This window comes from Engystomops pustulosus, chromosome 6, assembly GCF_040894005.1.
Source record: "Engystomops pustulosus chromosome 6, aEngPut4.maternal, whole genome shotgun sequence".
Classification (NCBI taxonomy): domain Eukaryota; kingdom Metazoa; phylum Chordata; class Amphibia; order Anura; family Leptodactylidae; genus Engystomops; species Engystomops pustulosus.
Genome location: NC_092416.1, coordinates 69,130,975 through 69,151,681, shown reverse-complemented (window position 1 = coordinate 69,151,681; position 20,707 = coordinate 69,130,975). Strand labels below are relative to the sequence as shown.

At 39.0% G+C, this 20,707-nt stretch overlaps 1 protein-coding gene across 2 annotated transcripts in view; it reads right to left on the bottom strand.

Annotated features, from left to right (window-relative positions):
* The window catches only part of DISP3 (dispatched RND transporter family member 3), a 129,709-nt gene that overhangs the window by 26,033 nt on the left and 82,969 nt on the right, over positions 1 to 20,707 (bottom strand). For both annotated transcript variants that reach the window (XR_011856488.1, XM_072156420.1), the window contains exons 8-12: positions 18,334 to 18,476; positions 17,494 to 17,655; positions 16,685 to 16,846; positions 2,612 to 2,734; positions 632 to 768 (exon numbers count right to left, since the gene is read on the bottom strand). Coding sequence is in view for 1 of the 2 variants with exons in the window: in XM_072156420.1 (XP_072012521.1) it covers positions 632 to 768; positions 2,612 to 2,734; positions 16,685 to 16,846; positions 17,494 to 17,655; positions 18,334 to 18,476 (727 nt within the window). In the remaining variant the exon portion in view is untranslated. The remainder of the gene's footprint in view (positions 1 to 631; positions 769 to 2,611; positions 2,735 to 16,684; positions 16,847 to 17,493; positions 17,656 to 18,333; positions 18,477 to 20,707) is intronic.

Genomic DNA, 20,707 nt, shown 5'->3' with positions numbered 1-20,707 from the left:
TCTATCCTGCCCGACCATAAAAATCAAAAGATTTACAGTGGGATCCCCGGGAAACTGAAATTGTAAACACCAGGACTGATAGAGACAGGTTGGAATTACATCAGTGAAATGCTGTATTTTTGTTAATAACAGTAAATTGGAGAATGTGTTATTTTGTCATCCGGAGTTTATTAAAGAAACTTGTCTGCGTAGGAATACCCCTTTAATAGGGGGCAACATCAGCGTAACCCACACTTCCAATCTCATCTGGAATTCTCATCTTGAAACACTTTTTGGCAGTAATCTCTTGAAAAAAATTAGTACGGAGGTTCACTTACTTTTCCAGTCGTCTTTATTAAAAAAAAAACCATAACTACCTACTAGTGTGTTATTTGTTTTGTTAAATTGTTTGTCTAGAATTGTGACTGTAGATAACATTTAGTTCCCCATTTACATCATTAATCAATACAGAAATCTGGGTAACGCCATCAGGGTTGCTTACTTTTTTCTTCCTATAGAATGTGCCATAGAAAGAAAAATATTAAGTATTATATTAAATATTTAATTTCTACATTTATATTATGATAATTAATATCTATAATTAGTCCACATTTTTATTAGATATGTACAAACTGGAAATTTGTTGTCTTACCTGAAATGAGGTCACTTCATCGTCACCAGGCAAGGTAGACTGCCATGGAGGTACAGCTGAAGCATTAAAGGATAAACGGTAAATGGTGGCTCGACCTTCCCATTTACATCTGGTGACATAGACTGTTCTCTTCATATCTAAAATAATCCAGATGTTCAAGTTAGGTTGAATATTGTAACATACAAAAATAAATCAAGCTTCTAGTAGATCCAGAGGAAGACAATACACCCTGGAGGTTTGCATAACATGCATTTTGGAATGAGCACCTCATGCTTTGCATTATTTACAAGCAAACACATGGTGCTCATTCCAAAATGTATGTGTTTCAGTGGAAACGCATATGCCTTTTAGCCAAGCCCCTTCCAGTTGCGATTCTTTTGCGTTTAAAAATGCAGCAAAAATAACAACTGTGACAAGGTCTGAGGCTGAGTTCAGGCCATATTCACACACTGTGGTTGAATTGTATTTAGAAAAGCAATTCCAGTTGAGGCTAATTGAGTTTCACCCAATCGTAAATGCGTTTACTCTGTTTATTTAGCTTACTGGAAATGCCTGTGTTGCTCATTTCTGATTGCAAATGTTTTTGAGATTGGTTGAAGATCCTCCTTACAGCGCTTGAGATGCGTTGATAAACACAATTTAGGCTGGGTTCACATCTCCCTTTTTGTATACCCTCAGCTCATACGTCGGGAAAGCTTTAAACATATACACTGAGCATACACATAGATAAGTACTGGTAGACAACGGCAAAGTTGTTGCCTACGTCCGACCAGTACACATTGCATCTGCTGAAAAAGGCAAGATGGAAAGACGTAGCATGTAGGGAGCGGATTTAGCGTATTCCATTTCCCTTAAATAGTTGCTTCATAGTGGTAGAATCCCTTTAAAAAGAAGCCTTAGTCCAGGCAAGGAAGTGGACAGTTAAACTAATAATAATAATAATCTTTATTTATATAGCACCATAAAATTCTGTAGCACTTTACAAATCATAGGGGACATATACAAATATAATTTTACATTACAGAGTACAAACAGTCATATAGAACAATAGGAGTGAGGGCCCTGCTCACAAGAGCTTACAGACTATGAGGATGTTGACCCAAGAGGTTGTAGAATGGTCCAGCCATTCTTTATAAGGGAACAATATAAAATAATTTAATAAATAAAAATTCTGCTGTTTGAACCAGCCATCAACCGCCATCTTATTTACAGGGTCCAAGGTGAAAGTGACCGCAGAGAAGCCTGGAGCTTGGTATATATCTGGTGTTTGCCGGATAACAGATGGGAGGAGGACATAAGATGGATTAGTAAAGGGAGAGCTGATGTTTCATGCAGTTAGCGAGTGTGATAGGCCTAAAGAGATGGGTTTTAAGAAGACGTTTGAACAAATAGCGGTAGGAGGGTACCAATCTAAAGAATAAAAAGAAGCAGTACACTGAAGTTCCAATTTAGCATAGGGTGTACTCAACTTATGAGGTAGGAGTTAATTAAAATTTGGTAGGTGGGTGTCCCTTTAGAAATTTTGTCCCAGCGCCCAGTGGACGCTAGTTCTGCCGCTGATGTTCCTTGTATATTTGTATAAATTGCCTCAAAAGGTAAATTTGGAATTGCCGTAAGACCTTGATGTAAGTGATTGATGTATGGAAGACTGTGATACTGCTGGTTACTATGCATAACTAACGGCCTCCTTACTTTATCTAATCCTGCTGAACATTTATTTGTATTATTGCAAATTTCGTACTCCTTCATGGTTAAAAATACTCCTCAAAAATACTATGAGGTGTAATTTTACTCTGCATGAAAATATTTAGTGCGACATCTGATGGACAATTTATTAAAATGATGTTTTCATATGTGGCACTGTGGCTGTAGGATCCATTTCAATTCCTGGCGCCAGGTATGCTACAACTACTATGGCTCTTCTTTGGAACCACATATGAATGGCTAAAGAAGCAAAAATGTATTTGTAGTTTAACTCACCTTCATGTGCAGTGTCACTGATGGTCATCTTGTTGTTCCATGTTTGCAATGAGCCTCTCTTCTTCTTATCTGATGAGGTCCGGATGTTATTTTGAAGGCTCCGAGGTTTTTCCTGGAACAGACCTATAACAGAAATATGGAAGCTGAACTATAGCAAGTCATTTCAACTCTCAATTCATATGTGATGCACATTTAGGCCCACAGCAAAAACGGGCCGTATAGAGTGGACAACACTGTATGTAGGCCGTTTGTTTTGTACGACAATAGACTTCTATGGAGAGATCATTCAGTGACCAGATACATAGTCAAGGGGACCATTTTTAAATGCAAAAAAAAAAAATATTGCACTGGCCGTTTTTACATCCTAAAAAAATGGTTGTTGCATTAGGCCTTACAGTATCTTTAGTGACTTGGTGTCTGTCATCAACATACAAACAGCAAACATGCCTTGAGATACAATTTGAAATAAGGCTTCTTTAAAGGAAATCTACCATCAAAAGCCATCATGATAAACCAGGGACACTTACTCTTAGATCCAGGCACTGAGACTGTGGTAATCTTCTTATATTTGTCATCCATGGCCTCCTTCCTTCTAAAATCAACCTTTATAATGGTTGGGTGTTTCCAGAGCCCTTTCATGCTGCAGCTTCACAGGCTGTTACAATGAGTAAAACAGGTCTCCCCCTCACCTGCACTTTTACCTGCTGCTAGATTACACAGGCATAGTGAGAAGAGAGAGAGTTGGGTGAGACATGTTCTGCTCATTGTAACAGCCTGTAAATCTTCAGTACTGAGGCGCCCTGGTAACTCTCCCAGGTTCGGGTCAGGTTAGCAATGTCAAGTTAGGAGGTGGGGTACCCTCACTGTATAATGAAGCTCCCCCTGCCTCCATGACTAGATCTTCAATAGAAGAGGGTTGCAATTGAAGCTTTTTTAGAAGAGTGATGGCTATATACCCATGAATGTATAAGTACATCTATAAGGTTACTGAAAGGGTAGCAGGAGCTTTATGTTTGAAATAGTATTAATATTTGGGAAAGGGAAATTGGACAGTATCCTGGTGGAACATTTGGATGCAAGAAAGGTGAATGCTGAGCCAACTTTTATTTTATTAGGCCTGTGCTATTGATGGTACTTAAGAAAAAAAAAGTGGAATGAAGTTGCAAGAGTTTTCACAGTTATGGGGGAATAAGTCTTTGAAAGAGAAGGTTCACTTAGAAATGTACAAATTAGGTAGTAACTCCAGATATGATGGAATTCAGGGTAAGTTTGGATTGTGGGTGAAAGAATACTTTAGGTCTGGGGGGAGGGGTGGGGTGTTAAAAAGTTAATACCTAGAAATAATGTTTCTTATTTGTGTCAGAAAGATGCAATAATAGACTTTGTATTTTCTACGGTGCCCGATAGCCGCACCACTACATCTATGTCAGTAGTGGCACTCATTACTACCATTTACTGCTTGTAGTTACTCAGCTAGTTGTGGCCGTAGAAACTAATTATTGAGACATAGTCATAGCGATGCATGTGTCTCGTTAGAAGGAATGACTTGCATCTCTCTCCATAACTGGATATGCCCAGTGTGAAATTTATACCTTTCAAATGACTTTGTCTTATAAATTCAGTCTTATTTCCAACTTCTACTATAACAGATCATTTAATCAAATAATAATTTCATTCAGATTACCAATTTATTATTTTTATTATAAAGTACACTACATTGTAGTAAAATATTGTATATCTGGCACATTTTATATTTACAGTGAATTGTATCGAATTGTATTTCTTGAAATACAAAAAAAAAAAAAAAGAAAGAATACTTTAGGTATATACAAATTAGAAGTGCATTAGGTAAAGAAAACTGCATGGACTGTGTGATAGATTATAAGTTAAGTTTTAAAAATGTAACATTTTTAAAATGTATAAAATTTTGATTAACAAATACATTTAAGTTTAAAACGGAATCCCAATATAAATGGTATACAGATGTGGGCGATGCACTAGACTGAGATAGAATAAATAAGAGAAATAAGAAAGCTATAAATGGTGTTCAGATTAACACAATTTATGTTTAATCAGCATCTACGCAATATAAAATTCATAAATTCCTATGAACTACAAGAAAAAGAGAAACTACAAAGTGCCCAAAATGTTCATACTCATTCATATGGTATGGTGCTGTCCCATATGGCATGGCGACAGAGAATGGATTTCACAAATATATGATTGGTGACACCTTCTGTAGCACTTTGTATATTGAGTCCCTTACATAAAAAGATGCACAAGGGCGTAACTACAGGGGTAACATCCATAGTATCTGCTATGGGGCCCACAGTGTTAGGAAGCCCTGGCATGTGGGTCTGTGCTGGGTGTGAATATGCTGTGTGTGTGGTGTGCATATACTGTATCTGTATGTGTGTGTATATAGTGTACATGGTATTGCATGTACGTGTGTATGTGAAGTGTATATGCTCTTTACGTGTGTGCATATGTGATGTGTATATGCTGTATGTCTGTGTAAATGATGCATGAGTGTATATGCTATATGTATGCATATATGGTGTGTATATAGTGTGTTTGATTGTAAACAAATATGTAAATATTTTAAAAGGGAAGAGAGGTTTGCTATAGGGCCCTGCAGATGAAAATGCATCTTCCCCCTCAAAATGCATATGAACAAATAGTTTTTTGCAACCTTGAAATTGATTTTTGTTGCAAGGAAATAAATTGCTGCCATAGTGGGCTATAGATAAAGAAAAAAAAACGAAATATAACATATATTGGAATAAAATGCAGAATTAACTTTCTTCTTCCTGCCAGTGAAGAGGCAAGAGTGCTTAGATATAGGTCAAAATTAAACACATTGGGGCACATTTATTTACCCAGTCCTGCACGTTTCCAGATCCGGAGTGTCCGACGATCCTGTACTCTCCCGCGATTCACCTACATCGTGCGCCCGATTTCCCGCTCAGGTCCAATGGAGTTCATCTCACACATCTTCGTCCCGTTACATGTAAGTGCATGGCTTGCGACACAATTTTAAAGTTAAATCCCACGCTCTTCCAGAATCGTCCGTTGGCCAGCCCCCCGAAATTCTGTTGCATGAAAGCCGGCACCGATGCGCCAAAATTCGATCACAGCGCGATCCCCAAAAACGTCGGAAAACCCAATGGAAATGCGGCCACAAAACCCTTAGTAAATAAGCCCCGTTGTTTGTGTTTTCCTTAAATGTATAATTTCTTGATATTATGAAATTACAAAAAGAAAACAGGGGCCAAAAAAAGGTTTTGGTATAAGGGAATGTGGAGGATCACAATATCTCATAACCATATGATTTTCAGATATAGGTCCGTTCATGAGGCACACCTTTTCACCACTCATCAAAAGTTAAGGAAAAAAGGTCCTGGTGGTCCATGAAAACTTCCCCTGTACTCTTGTGGATGGCAGGGATGAGTAGACTACTTGTTGCACTTTAGTAGGAACCTCAGTATTGAGATCTGATCTTAATATCAGACAAACATTTAAGTCACTTTAACCTTTATGTACATTTTTGCAAAGATTATGCCTACTAAAAAATTCTCATGTTTTTGTGAATAAATGAATAACACATCGGATCACTCTTCCGCTTATGCCAGATAACTTTTGTACAGCCAACTCCAGGCGCCTGTCAGCACTCATCTGCTTCAGCTTGTCTCCCTTAGGCTTATGGTTCCCTTCATTACGCTTCTCTTATTTCAACTTGCAGGAAGAGGAGAGATAGAAAGTAGAAATTAAGTCTTCTGCCAGGAAAGGTTTTAATAAATGATGCTCAGAGTCCAAACATATGCAGCTAGTCACTGGGCACAAGCTCATATAAAGCTGTCTGCTGCCTCTCCATAGACTGGCTGGCACAGAGATAATGGAAAGAGCAAGGGTCTCTCCGCTGCAGTGCTCTTTTTAGAGCTCCAGGAATTAATAAAGAACAAATACAATGATAATTTGTACACTTTAGAAGCTTCAAACCTTCCCAGTGCTCGTAATATTATTCCTGTAAGTTTTTGTTAATTTATTACTGCTGGGCAAAGCCAGGCAAAATTTCACCATGGCAAAACCCACGTCAGGTCACTGACTTGACCCCACATGTGGGCACGCTGGGTAAAGCTTGTTGGTGCCAAACATATATCTAAGCCTCACCCCTTCTGGACAAGGGCACATATACTGGCTATTGGGAGCTAAATAAGTTACTGATGGACATTTAATACTTAAAGGTTTATCATTATACCTGATCTTTCTACAGGCTTATCAGCCAGGTCATGCCTGATAAATATACAGTGATCTAGCAGCCTCCCTGGCATGCCTCATTATCTGTATTTTCCTCCAAAAAGAAAGAATTTTTGGCGCTAAACAAACCTACTTGTTCCCTATTCCTAGTTTTTAAACTTCTATCTGTTATTATACATTTGGAACACAAACGATCATAAATAACCATACAAACCAAGTGTAGGAAGTTAATGTTCGCTACTATACAGGTGATGGGTATATCAGGGTAGCCTTCATAGACCTACATACAGCCTTCCCAATGTACCCTTAAAGAAAATCTACAATTTGATTTCATGCATTATTTCCTCATCTGTTAGCTTTATTATTTTAAAACGTCTCCATTTACGGAAAAAAAACCTTGGTCGCCACATTGCCTCTACGCTCCGCCCACGTACTAAGTACATCTTAGTCTGAGTTAAGACCTCTTGAAGGTGGGGAGCAAGGGTTCCAGCCAATGGTTCAAGAGGTATCGTTTTGCGACTAACTATAGTATGTGGCCTATGGGCAGTAATGTGACCTCTATCTCCTCATCTGCAGTTACTGAAATGACTGAATGGAATAGCATAGGTAGGGGCTGTAGGGGAACCGAGATAGAAAAAGCATCTGGTAACAGTTTCTGGACTCTCCAAAACACCTGTGATGATGGGCATGTCCAAATAGAATGGTAGAGATCCACCAACGGCAGCTTACACTTAGGGCATTCAGCGATCCTATCTGGTCTCATTTTAGATGGTAAGATTTTGAAGAGTTTAAAAAAAGGTATCTAGCCACTTCTCACTAATTATGTGTTTGTGTATCTTCCCTTGGCCCATTAAAAGCCTTAGATGTCTCAGTACCTCCTTTCACACCGCAGAAAGGTTAAACCCTCTCAAGAAGATTCTTCCCTACTGCCTATCTACATCCAAAGGTGGGCTATTGACCTTTTCAGAGCTGGCACTCCCAATAGACTGTCAAAGGTATTGGTACCAATCACTCCTGCTAAGTTACCCATCCTGGCATTGCAGAAGGATTTGATTTGGTTTTGGGAAAATTCCTGAGATGCTGGAAGAGAGGGGGTGCTCCCGTAGAGGAAGATGTTTCGAAATTAGGAATTGCGCAGCACCTTCCATATTGCTGCCGTGTCTCTCACTAACACTGATTATTTAATATGAGATGGCAGTTTAGCATGCCGGGTGTGCAGGATAGCTACTAAGTTATATGGTGTAAGCAGGGCTTTTTCTAGCTGGGTATTCGAAAAGTGTGAGGTGTCATGGAGCCAATCAATCAATTGCCTCGCTAAGCACGCTAGATTATATTGCTTAACATCTGGAAAATTGAGGCCTCCTAGCAGTTTCGGGAACATTAAATGCTGAAGGGAGATTTGAGGTCTCCCAATCTGCCATAAGAATTTGGTGAAGGGTTTAGTGAGAGCTCTAATGTCTTTAGTTTTTAAAAGTAAAAGTAGTTTTTGAAGTTGGTATAAGAGTCTTGCGTTACTTATCATCTTGATTAAATGAACCCTCCCTGCCAGGTTAAGTTCCGCATAAAGTTTTGTTCTGAAAATAACTGGGGATCAAGCGGTAGAAGTTCAGTTTTGGTAAAATTAATTTTAAGACCTGAAAGGGCGCCAAACTTGTGTAAATAAGTTTATACATTCGGAACAGTGTGGGCTGGATCTGTTACTAGAATCAGAATATCATCCACAAAATAAGCAGTTTTTTACTGTAGTCGGGCCTACCCTAATGCCTGCTATATCTTGAGCTGTTCAGAGGGTCTGTGCTAGGGCCTCTTGGCAAGATTGAATAGTAACAGGGACAGGGGGCAACACTGCCTTGTGTCGCTTTGCAGGGAGAAGAGAGAAGAAAGATATCCCGGGCAATAAATGGATGCTCTCAGAGGCAAATATAGGGATGTCACAAATGTTCAAAAGGCCCCTTTAAGTACAAAGTGGTTAAGAGTTTGATCCAGCCACCGCCAACTGACACTATCAAATGCCTTCTCTGCATCAATCGCTAACAAGGCCCGCTTGCCTGTTGTTGATGGTTGTGTCTTGACTTCATCCAGTACCGTTAATACTTTGCGAATGTTCATGACTGTCGCACTCCCTTTCACAAATTCCACTTGTGATGACCCTATCAGTTTGGGGAGTATAAGAGACAGTAGGTCAGCCATTATTTTGGCTACCAACTTCAAGTCCTGATTGATAAGAGAGATTAAACTATAAGATTGTAGAGTAACAGATTCACGCAGGCATTTTTAAAACTCTGCAGGGGACCGTCAGAACCTGTAGATTTTTGATGGCCTAGCGATTTAATGGCTGCTGACACGTTCTGTTATTTCCGCATTCAGCGTCGTTATTTGCTCCTCTGTGAGCTTCAAGAGAGAGTTGAGATAGATACCTCTCTCCCTCTCCCTCCTTAAAATCCACACTGTCGCTATACAGCAAGATGTAGTAATCCCGGAAAATATCCAAGATTTTGCGAGTATTAGTATGTACCTTTCCCTGAGTATCTACCACTTGTGTAGGTGTACGCAAGGTCTACAACCCTTCCCAGATTCTGTTGTATCTGCACCAATTTATTGCCGAACCTGAATAATGCAGCCTCAAATCGTGACCTGTGGAATTTTTTTTCTTGATGAATTTCCAAGCCTGTAGATTATCAGCAGTTGGGGCCGCCTAGAAAAAATTTTAATGACTCAAGACTAACAGCCTACATTTTATTTTTCTAAGACAAACCAGAAACTATTGTGGAATTGGTAAGCCAAATTTCTGACTCCAACTCGTCAATTTCCTTAAGTCCAGGTTTAACATCTTAGTACATCCTCAGATTCTGACTTCAACTCCACAACTCTGAATCCACAGCTATGTTTTCCTGATCATTCTAGCAGTTCTAAGTACCAGAGCAGCTTCACTGAGCATGTACAAATGCAGCAAACATTCATCTCAACTAAAACTAAAAGCTTGGAAGAGGGGTGCACAGCCCAGCACAGCTGACAGACCACGTATGGCCCACACACTGCTGACAGTCAATGAGTGTTGCCATACCTGATGGCATCACTCATTGGTGCAAGAGGCAAATTAGTGGTGAGTGCAGCTAAGAAGTCCTCATTGCTCTCAGGTCCCCTTGTGCTGTTCTGCACTGTTGTATGTATCAGTGTCTGGACTCAGTAGAGTGGTCCCAAGAGTCAGATAGGACACAGGAGCAGCAAGTACTTGTCCGCTGTAAAATACTGCACAAGGGTCCTCTCCTGCTACAGCTCTTTTCTGAGTCTTGACACCAGCACAAAAAACCAGTATGGGACAGAGAGCAGCGCATGGTGAGGGCTGTCTACATTCCTATTTGTCTGCGCTGGTGGTCTACAGTATTATTACTGCCTAATCTGGGGATCTCTAGTATAATTACTGTGAATCTAGAGTCTTCACTATAATTCTTGGCTCAAGGGTGCTGTATGACAATGTGGTTGTTAATTCCTTGCCTAATCCTCAGATCATGAATAGAACAGACATTTAAAGGGCATTTCATAATTTTCACAAATTCTTAGGAAAAAATATTAAGCATTTACATCATTGTTCAAACTAAAAGTTTATTTTAGATTTTCGGAATTGGTCCATTTTATCATGACTTTGACTCCACCAAACTGTCACTGACTTCACGACAATGGGGGTCATTTACTTACCCGGTCCTGTCGCCATTCAGTGGCGTGTTCTCCGACGAGGATTCGGGTCATCCGGATTTCTGTCGCATGAAAGTCGGCCCAAAACAGAAAAAGTTGGAAAACCTGACGAAAGTGCGGCCGCTGAACCCTTAGTAAATGAGCCCCTATGACTCAAAATCCCTGACAGAAACTTGTTACTTTCCTGTTGCTGTTGATGTCTCTTACCACAAACTTACTTCACTTTGTAAGTTCCATGTACTCTTCTGCTAGTCAATGACATACTGATAGAAAAGTTTTCTGACAGAAATCTAATCTTAATTGATAACTTTTTCAGCTCTGCTGTTTCTTTCTTACTATGGTATATGTGCTAGTAGCTTTATATTAATACAGACCTAAGTAGAGGTTCTTCTATACCATACGGTTAGTAGCTAATACCTAACAAACAGGAAGAAGTACCATAACAGGAACCATGAATAGAGATATAATGGGGCACATGTATCATAAGTCTAGCTTTTTCTGTGTGTTTTTAGGGACTTTTCTTGGCTTTCCTGTTTTTTCTTTATTGATACATGTGGTGATTGGTCTGTAGTGAATTTGCGTCTCTTAAAAACAAAAGTCAAAAAAGTCTCCAAAAGTCACAAACAGTTCCCCAGCTAGTTTTATGTCTGGTCAGGGGCATGTATAGATTTGCACAAAATTTGTGCCTTTTTAAAAAAGGTGCAACTTTCACATTTGGATTAAGGTGATAACTCAGGGAACATCTAAAATATCAGGAAATGGAACTACAGACAAGAAGTAGGGAGTGCTGGCACCCATAACAATACAACATACAGCAACACAAAGAAACAAAAGCTACGCTGTATCTGCATGCAACAGATGAGGCATCTTCTTTTCATATTGGCATAATAGCATAATTCTAAAGTGGAAACTGAGTAGGGATTTAATATGATCTTCTTTTCAGCTGTACAGAGCTAAAATTGAAGTTCATCCATCCCAGAGCAATCAAAGTGGCCATCCCTCTCCCAAACCTGGTAGATGTGTAAATCAGACAAGGTGAGTCACCTATAATAAAGCTATATTGGTAATAACCTTGCTGTGATATGGCTTGTTTATAGAATATTTTGCATTCTATTAGCATATGAATATGCACTACTCATATTATGTTTTGCATATGCATCTGTACTTCTTATTTGTACTTTTTTCTTTTAAAAGTGACCTTTATAGATCTTAAATGACGATTAGACCAAGGAATCTACTTTGGGACGATTCAGTAAACCCCCAAAGTGACCAATTATGTGAAAGAAATGAACACCATTTTGACCGATCAATGTGCAGCTTATTGAAAGTCTCTGTGTAACAAAAGGAGACGTCAATACTGTTATTGGAACAGTTTATTCTAACTTCTCAGCTTGGGTATGCCTTCCCTGGTACTAAGCCTCAGCAGTTCTATGAAGTTATTATCAATGCTAAGAATTATTTGAGAAAACCAATCATAGCATGAAGATACACTTCTTCACCTTCACATGTAGGAGACCACAGTTTGTAGTGTAATAACTGAAGTCTAAAACCTTAAAATCAACAGAATGGTAGGGCCACATCAGTAACTTTGCACCCATAGTGTCGATTCGATCAACCTATATATAAGTGTAGAAAGGAACCATGTTCCAAAGTGGCAGGGTAGAACCTTTGCTGTACATAAAACAAATGAATTGTCTTATTTAATTGCAGTTGTCTCTACAAAACAAATATAAAGTTTTTGAGTACTGATCATGAGCTACATTTTTATTAGCCTGTATTATGTCCCTGACAGAGCTACACTAGTTGGAGCTACCTAGTAATGGATTATAACATAGATGGTTTGGTTAGTAGGCCAGGGCCCAATGGGTCTAGCCTAGAGGTCCAAACACCAAATTTTAAACTCAGAAGGACCTTAATCCATGAAATCCCAGTATATCTGTTCATACTCTCAATACACATGTACACAAGAGCCAATACAGAACCTTTGAAAGTCCTGCAAAGGTCCTGAAACCGCAGATTAAAAGCAGGCAGAATGGACGCATCCTCCATTTCCCGAGAAGCTGATTCTAGTACCGTATGTAGTCAGCGATTCCAGACTTGTAGTGGCTATAATATTCATACAGACCAGGGTCCATGGCCGTCTTAATCCGCCGCTGGTCCTGAAGGGACAGCCTTATAATCCAGACAGAGTTGCACTCAGTGGGTGACATTTACTAAATTGTTTCTCACAGTTTTCTGTCTGACTTTGCACTGAAAAGAAAATGCAAACTGCTTGCACATGTATTTATAAAGTGCCTGCACCAGTTTTGTGTCGCGGCTGCTCTGTGTCTGACAAGACAGAAAAAATGTGCACCAAAATGTGTTAGCGCTTAGTCAGAGTTTGTGCCAAATTTATTACTGACATGCACCACAATTCTGCAGCATGAACAAAGTGCAACAAAATAAAAATGGTGCAATCTGCAGGAGCAGTGCAGAGGGCTCCGGATTACTTTAGTAAGCAGCTCCTAGTGCCGGATTTCTGGGTGACAGGTCTAAAGTCTGTATTATATCCCAGAGCTGAACTAAATATTGGAATCTCTGAGGGGGGCATTTATTATGGCACTTTAAACGGAAAGCTGTCTGTGTTTTTTTTCTTCTCTGCGCCTCTTGCACCTGAATATATGGAGTGTTGGCGCCATAAAATTGGTGTTTTCCGACACTCTCGTATTTTTTGGGCGCCAAATTTTGGCGTCACTTGTGAATCCACCAGTTTTCTGGCGCTTGTATTTTTCAGACACCTTTTTTGGCGCTTTTTATGACACAAAAAATAGCCCAGCTAAAAGCTGGTTTAGGGGGTTCTAAACCTTACAGTCCGTACGCCTATTTATTAATCCCTTGCACCACAAACTTACATCTCACTGAAAATATAGAACGGTTCTAGCGCCACCCTGCTCGAAAAATAATAAATGCCCCTCTCTGTGTACGTACATTACATTACCTTTCCTTATTCTTGTTTATATGCTGTACTATACTCCAGAATTACATTCACAACTTAAATACAATTGGTGAGTTTGCTGACAACACACATCTTTGACAGCCTAAATTAGTTTCAACATTGCAGAAAGGGGAGTGGTTGTAGTTTTTTTCTACATTGAATTTCTCTACAGAGGGTGATATACAGTTGAATGTCACTCTCTAGAGAATGTAGAGCATGCTCACCTGCAGACTCTGAACAAGCAGGGAATGCCGGGGGATTTCATGATGTGAAGAAATCCAATTTAAAATTCCCCTCTGTCCCTCTTCATGTATACTTAGATTGATCTCTTCTTACAGTGTGAATAAGAACAATTCCTGCTGTGCTCTGACTCCTTTCCATGTGAAATTTGCACTTTGAAAATTCAGATATATTACAAAACCAGAGCACCTTCAGCAGGAGAAATACTGTAAAGACTAATGAATGGGGAAGTACAATGCTGCTGGAAGGAAGAAACTGTATATTACAGTATATTGCTGGAGATGGTGTGATTATACTTATTTATTGTGCAAAACATACCTACTAACTGGGATTGTTTAAGAGGTTCCTAAAAAAAATAAGGAGAGCCCTTGTTTTAAGACAATAGGTTGTAGAGTACTTGGGAGTAGATACACACCAAAGTATTTGTATTGTTCTCTTATGTTTTACAGTGTTTTATACTATTTACTTTGACACTTCATTTGTAACTTTGCCATTTGGAGGAACTGTACCCTGTAGACCATATATGCCATTGTAAAATCTATGGTGAAAGCAGTTCCTAGTCAGTTCTAGAAACAAGGAAGGCGTCTTATTATTTAAGGACATCCTCACTCGAGCCTTCACTGCCTACACTATCCGATCGCATCGGTGCATGTGGTCGTCTAAGCAAACAAAGTTTTCAGGATAACCCAGATGATGACAATCACCGCCTCAATATTAGTCCCTGTTTTATATTTGTGAGCCTAGTTGCAAAGATGTCTGATATTTCTAAAATCACTGAACAGTCAAATGTGCCTAGACAGCTGCTAGCCACCATCCCAGTCTAGGTAAGAGAAGGGGTATTGTGGTTCTCGGTTATAAAAGTACTTTCCTTATTACTGTAACTATGTCATTGCATTTGTAATCCTGGCATGATTAAGAAGTCGACTGGTGGAATGGAGCAGGATTGGCACACACTGAAATAGGGATTAGTAGCAAGTTAAAGGCGAAATTACTTTATTGGTGTCCCACAGTTACAATGGTAAAAACTATAGGTAAAAAACACCCTTTTTCAAGTGTAAGAGACTGGTGCTTATATAGGCAAAGGTGTTCTAAGCTAAAAGATTGTTAAAAAGTTATTTTATAACTATAGGACATAAGTAGTAAGAGGGTTCCATACAGAAGTTATGTCTCCCAGGAGATTTAAAAAATATTAAAGGCAAACATCCCAGTGTAAAGCTACCGTAGCATTCCCAGCAGTAGATGTTACTGCATTGCTCAATATAAGTAGACAACTGAAGGACTTGACATGGCAGATTTCACTTTTTTTATTCAATTTTAGGGTGAAGCGGCCTTTAAAACAAGGGCATCAATGTAGCATCTGATGAGAACTTCCCGTACTTTCCACTTTTCAATTTAATTAAATGTCAAACCTATTTCAGTTCATAAAAACACCTAAACCCATCCATTGTGACATTAAATGTAATATGAAGCGGCTTCAGAGAGATAACACGCATAACTGTAGGTCAGGGGCTTTGTTTGGCTAAAGAGGAAAGTCAGCCATCACAATAGTATCAGCAATATAGCAGTCAGACAAACGTTTTTCCCACCCCTTATTAGAAGTAGAGTTAAAGCGTAACTAAACCTTTGAAGAAATATACTAAAGAAACGAATAGTAGAATAGTACATGTAATAATAATAGACAAAAAATGTATACTGTTCTTTTTCTGTTTCTTTCTCCTGAAGTAAGCAGTGTCTCAGTGACTAAGAGTTCCATTCCCTTCAGACACATAAGGAGGCTAATAATAAGCTTTTCCTATACAAAGAGAATATTTTTCATGATAGCTCAGCTCTCTCAAGTGATAAGACTATGCAGTGACGTTCTGTAAAGAGGTGAAGGAGTTGTCCACTTGCCTAGTGAAATTTTAAAACTACTCCCATGATATTATAAAAATGTCCCCTAATGTCCTGGTGCCTTAAAAATGAATTTTATGCTTATATGGTTAGGTTGTGCCTCCTAATGTAATATAGCTTCTTAAATTCCACATTGCCACTAAATGGTATTCACACTTCCCCTGTAGATAACTCCCAAACTTTAAAGACATGTCTACATCTACACTGGTTACATGTTTGCACATAGTCACTTGATATAACGCAAGTGTAGATGCCGGCATGTCCTTCCATCCAGAGAATTCTCTGGATTTAGAAACTGATTGAATAAGAAAGATAAAGAGAAAAAAGAAGGATACGGGGATATTTCTTTCATAAAGTACAGCATATTCAAAATTTTACTATAATGATCTGCACTATCTTCAGCAATTAATTATCTTAAAATTTCAAACCCCCCACTGATGTTAGATTAAAAGGATTTTACTGTAATTTGTACTAAATCTCCTGTCCGTTTACTACCGTTTACTTATTTACTATAGCTAGCCATAGTGGGGGCTGCAAACAAATGGAAGTAAATAGGAAGTACAGTATGTAGCAAACAAATGGAAGTAAATAGGAAGTACAGTATGTAGCTGTATGGCATTCGTGAAGTGGTTAATGGACCTGAACTGGAATAACACAAGATATGGCCGGAATAGAGTCAGTTCAGCAAGAAAGTAACCATGCTATTCCAAACCTCAAAAATAACGAATTGTTCATCATTTAACAAGAATAAATAAATACAGATTATATCAAACTTATTGTCCATCATTTAATAAGAATCAATACATACAAATTTAGCTCAAACTTATGCTAATTACCAAATCATGCTCTGCAATTGTGCATCTCCAACCCCAAAAAAGTTTTGTTTTTTTTTGCCAGTGGTCAACCCATTTTCAACTGAACAAATACAAATGACAGTAACATTCTAGCACAAGCTTCTTTCATACTGATAAGGCTTCTAGGACCATGCAGCATAGATGTAGTAAGATGTAGTAAGTTACCTGAGCATGTCACGCAGGATATTCCTTCTGCGCTAAGATTGTATTTGAGGTCTAAGAGCAGCTGAATATTAGTATCGGGCCTGAAGAGGACAGGGGCTCGACTGGCTGGATGAAGACACGATGCGAAAAATATGGAGAGGACGAGGACGACTACAAAAATACCTGGAAATGAAATAAATTTTTTAAAATATTTTTACAGTTTTTGTTTTTTTGCTTCAAAACATGCAATAGTTCAAAACTGTTGTATTTTCATATTCTAAACCTCGAATATTTAGATGGTGTAAACTTAAACTCAATAGTCACAAAATGCACCTTTTGCTTCAGTAGGTTTACATTACCTCAATGTAAAAGCCCCAAAAATAGACAGTCCCTGTGTTATCCCCGGTGCCCCCAATACTATGTATAACTCAGTGGGGGACATGTATCAAACTCCTGAATTGCCAATTTCTTTTCATGGTGCATGTGCTCCTTTCAAAGTTTGCCATTGTCTGGTTTTCTGCAGTGTTCCCTGAGTTATCACCTGAATCCAGATGTGAAAGTTGTAAATTTGCCCCAGATCTAAGGCTGCCTCTGCCCCTGCTGACTGCAACTTTTTGCCACTTTTGTATTAAAAAGTTGCAAATTTACTAGATGTAAATTACTATTGTAATCAGATGTATCAATAAGGTAAAACCGCTAAGATACATCTAACTAGCAGAAAAGCCAAGAAAAGTCTCAAAAACAGATGGACAGAGCCAGACTTATGATTCAAGTGTGCTATTGTTATAATTTTTGCTTTAAGTGTTCATATGGGGAGCAGTACTTCTTACCAACAGTGATGTGTCGGCCCTTATCTGACGTCCACAGGACACAATGCTGCAAGATGGTCTGGAACCAATGTGTCACCTGGTCTCTTTTGTCAATGTCTACCTTCTGTTCCAAATTCTCCGGAAGTACGGAAACCAGCGGAACGTCACCAAATTCCAGACCAGCTAAAGTAGAAACATAGAATAATCCACATCATCTCTTTGTTTCAAAAAAGAAATAAAGTGTGATAAGTCCTTGCACACAGGGAGCTTCTGAAAGAACTGTCAAGTTCTGAAAACCTTTTTTGTTTTGAAGTTTTGTAAATCGGAATAAATTTCTTCTAGAAATGTATGCCAAGTAACAAAAAGGCAGCCAATACAGCGGCTTTGGGGCACTGGAGCGAGAAGGGGGCAGTCCTGGTTTGTTTTATCCCCACTTTAAAGGATGCTGAGAACCTATACAGGGTTGTAGTCACCAGTCAGCCTACGAGCTAGTGAAAATTAAGTCATTAAAAATAGGATTGGAATATCAGCCCACCATTTACTAGGGGTGTAGCCTAGTTTCTGTCTTGCCTTTCCTATATATGAGACAGATTTTCCAGGAGGACAGTAAAACAAGAAGGTAAATAGAAACCCATGGGATTTTGTGTTATACACCTTAACGGGATTGGAACATGCAAATCTAAAGTTTTAAAAATTATAACTATTATTAGAAAACTTAGTGATGGAGACCATAGGAAAGGATATTACTTGGGGCAGCACTTCATGGGGTCAGTATGTCAATAACCGCTTGTATTTAATGATTTCATATTCTAATCACAGATATCCAGCACTGGAAACATAGAGACATCTCTACAAACCTACCTGCATCATCCTCAACTGTAAGGAGAGGAATGTCATCATCTAGGTATGGAACTGTGCCAGGGACTGGCCTAGAGTAGGGATCCTGGCCTAACAGATCCTCATGAATGTCCAAACTGTCTTTCTTCAGGCACCTTTCACTGCAGCTAAATATGGAGAAAATATCTCATATGAGTTTCCAGTGTGGAAAGAATAACTAAACTTTAGACAAAATTTTGTAAATCAATAGTGCAGATGATGTTAGTAAACTTTGTAACATACTTAATTAAAGAAAAATGTTCCTGTGTCCTTCCCTGCCGTTCTTCCCTATTCAAGCAGTTTTTGTAAATCAGCTTTCTGTCCTGTTCTCCACTGACAGCCGAGAGATAAAGGGACCTGATGAATTTTCTAATGTCATAAGTACTTACAGTCAGTGGATAGGGTTGAGAGAGCTCAATTAGTAACTGAAATATGCAGTAACTATGGAAAGAGTTAATAATTAGTCACCTTATCTGTCTGAAGTGGAAGGACTTCTGAATGTTTCCAAAGGCACAGGAAACCTTTCATAATGAAGTTTGTTAAAAGTTTAGCATAATCACCTGCACTATTCATTTCTGAAATAAAAAAACAAAGCTTCAAAGGTTTAGTTACGCTTTAAAATACTTCAAATAAGCTGTGAAGCATCTTTCAATGCTGCAGTCCAAGATAAAATGTTCTAGAAACATGTAAAATTTACAATCTGATAGCCACTGTAGATATGGCCAAGGAGAAAGTCACTAGTACAGCTTATAGTCCAACTACTTGGAGACCTAACTTTACATTTCTTATAGCATTACCTCATTGGAAATTTACTAATTTAGAGCTGATTTCAAACTCAGGATTAGATTCTCCACCTTTCTTATGTGCTAAGATATGGTGAGATGTTTTGCAGTATTCACAGAAACAGGTCATTGGTGGTAATTAGTCAAAGGGCTTTTCTATGTGAGCTAATGTAATTCAGAAGGGATAAGGTTTTGAACGGTTTCTATAAAAAAAAAATAATCCAGAAACTGGACAACCCTTTAAATGTCAGAGCCTTGTTCACTTTGCTGTGAATTGTAACTTGAAGCAAAACTAAAACTTTGAAATACACCAGTTCTTTATTAAAGAAACATATTTTGTGCCCTTCTTTATCCTCTGCCTTTTTTCCCTATTTAAAGTAAATCTACTATCCAAATCAAGCATGATAAACCAGAGACACTTACTCATAGAGCCAGGCACTAGTCATCTTCTTATATTTTTTATTCATGGCCAATTTCCTTCTAAAATCAACTTTTAAATTATAATAACACCAGCTCTCCAAGCTGCAGCTTCACAGGCTGTTATGCTGTCTCCCCCTCCCACTTTGCTCCCTCCCCCTTCCTGCCTGATGTAATCTCACTGCAGCAGAGGAAGTTTACGCACACAGTGGGAGGGGAGAAGTGTTCCTGTATAGTTTAACAGTCTGTCAATCTGCAGAACTGGGGGCAGGGCCACTTCTGCCATGAGGTGGGATGATCACATCAGACGTCAGAACACAGCACAGTGAAGGGGGCAGCAAAGTTGGGCAATTATTATGTGGGTACCCAAATTGCCCATCAGAAGTACCAATAACAAACTGGGGGTAGGGTAGGCTGTACATACTAAGAGTGGAGATGGGGGAGGCTTTATATACTAAGACCTGGGTTGGGGGAGGCTTTGTACACTAAGACTGGGGATGGGGGGAGGCTGTATATACTAAGAGTAGGGATGGGGGGAGGCTATATATACTAAGAATGGCGAGGGGAGGCTGCATATAGTAAAATTGGGAAGGGCAAGGCAGTATATATTAAGACCGGGGAGGGGAGGCTGTACATAGTAAAACTGGGGAAGGCGAGGCTGTATATAGTAAAACATGAGGAGGGGAAGCCTGTATATACTATAACTGGGCAGGGGGTCTGTATATACTTTAACTTGGTAGAGGCGGTGTATACTTAGACTGGGGATAGGGGGAGGCTGTATATACTATAATTGTGCATTTGAGGGCTGTCTATAACTGTTTAGGAGGGTTATTATGATAAATAAGGAGGGCCACACAGTGGATATTTTATATTCTGGAGGACACCGTTTTGTAAGAGGTGTATATTATTTAACAGCACAGTGTTGTTATCCAGGAGACATTATACTGTAAATGACTGTTGTATTTTTGTGGGCACAGTGTGGAGATAAACTTGCGGGAGCTCAAGACATCTGGCAACAAATTCAACAGTGATAAACCATGTCTTGCAGAAGTCATCCTCCTGATGGAGAAGATGTTCACCTGTAAGATACTAAATGCCACCAATTCCTATTACTGACATGCTGTATATACATGTGTGGCATCATCCCCAAAAAGTCGGTG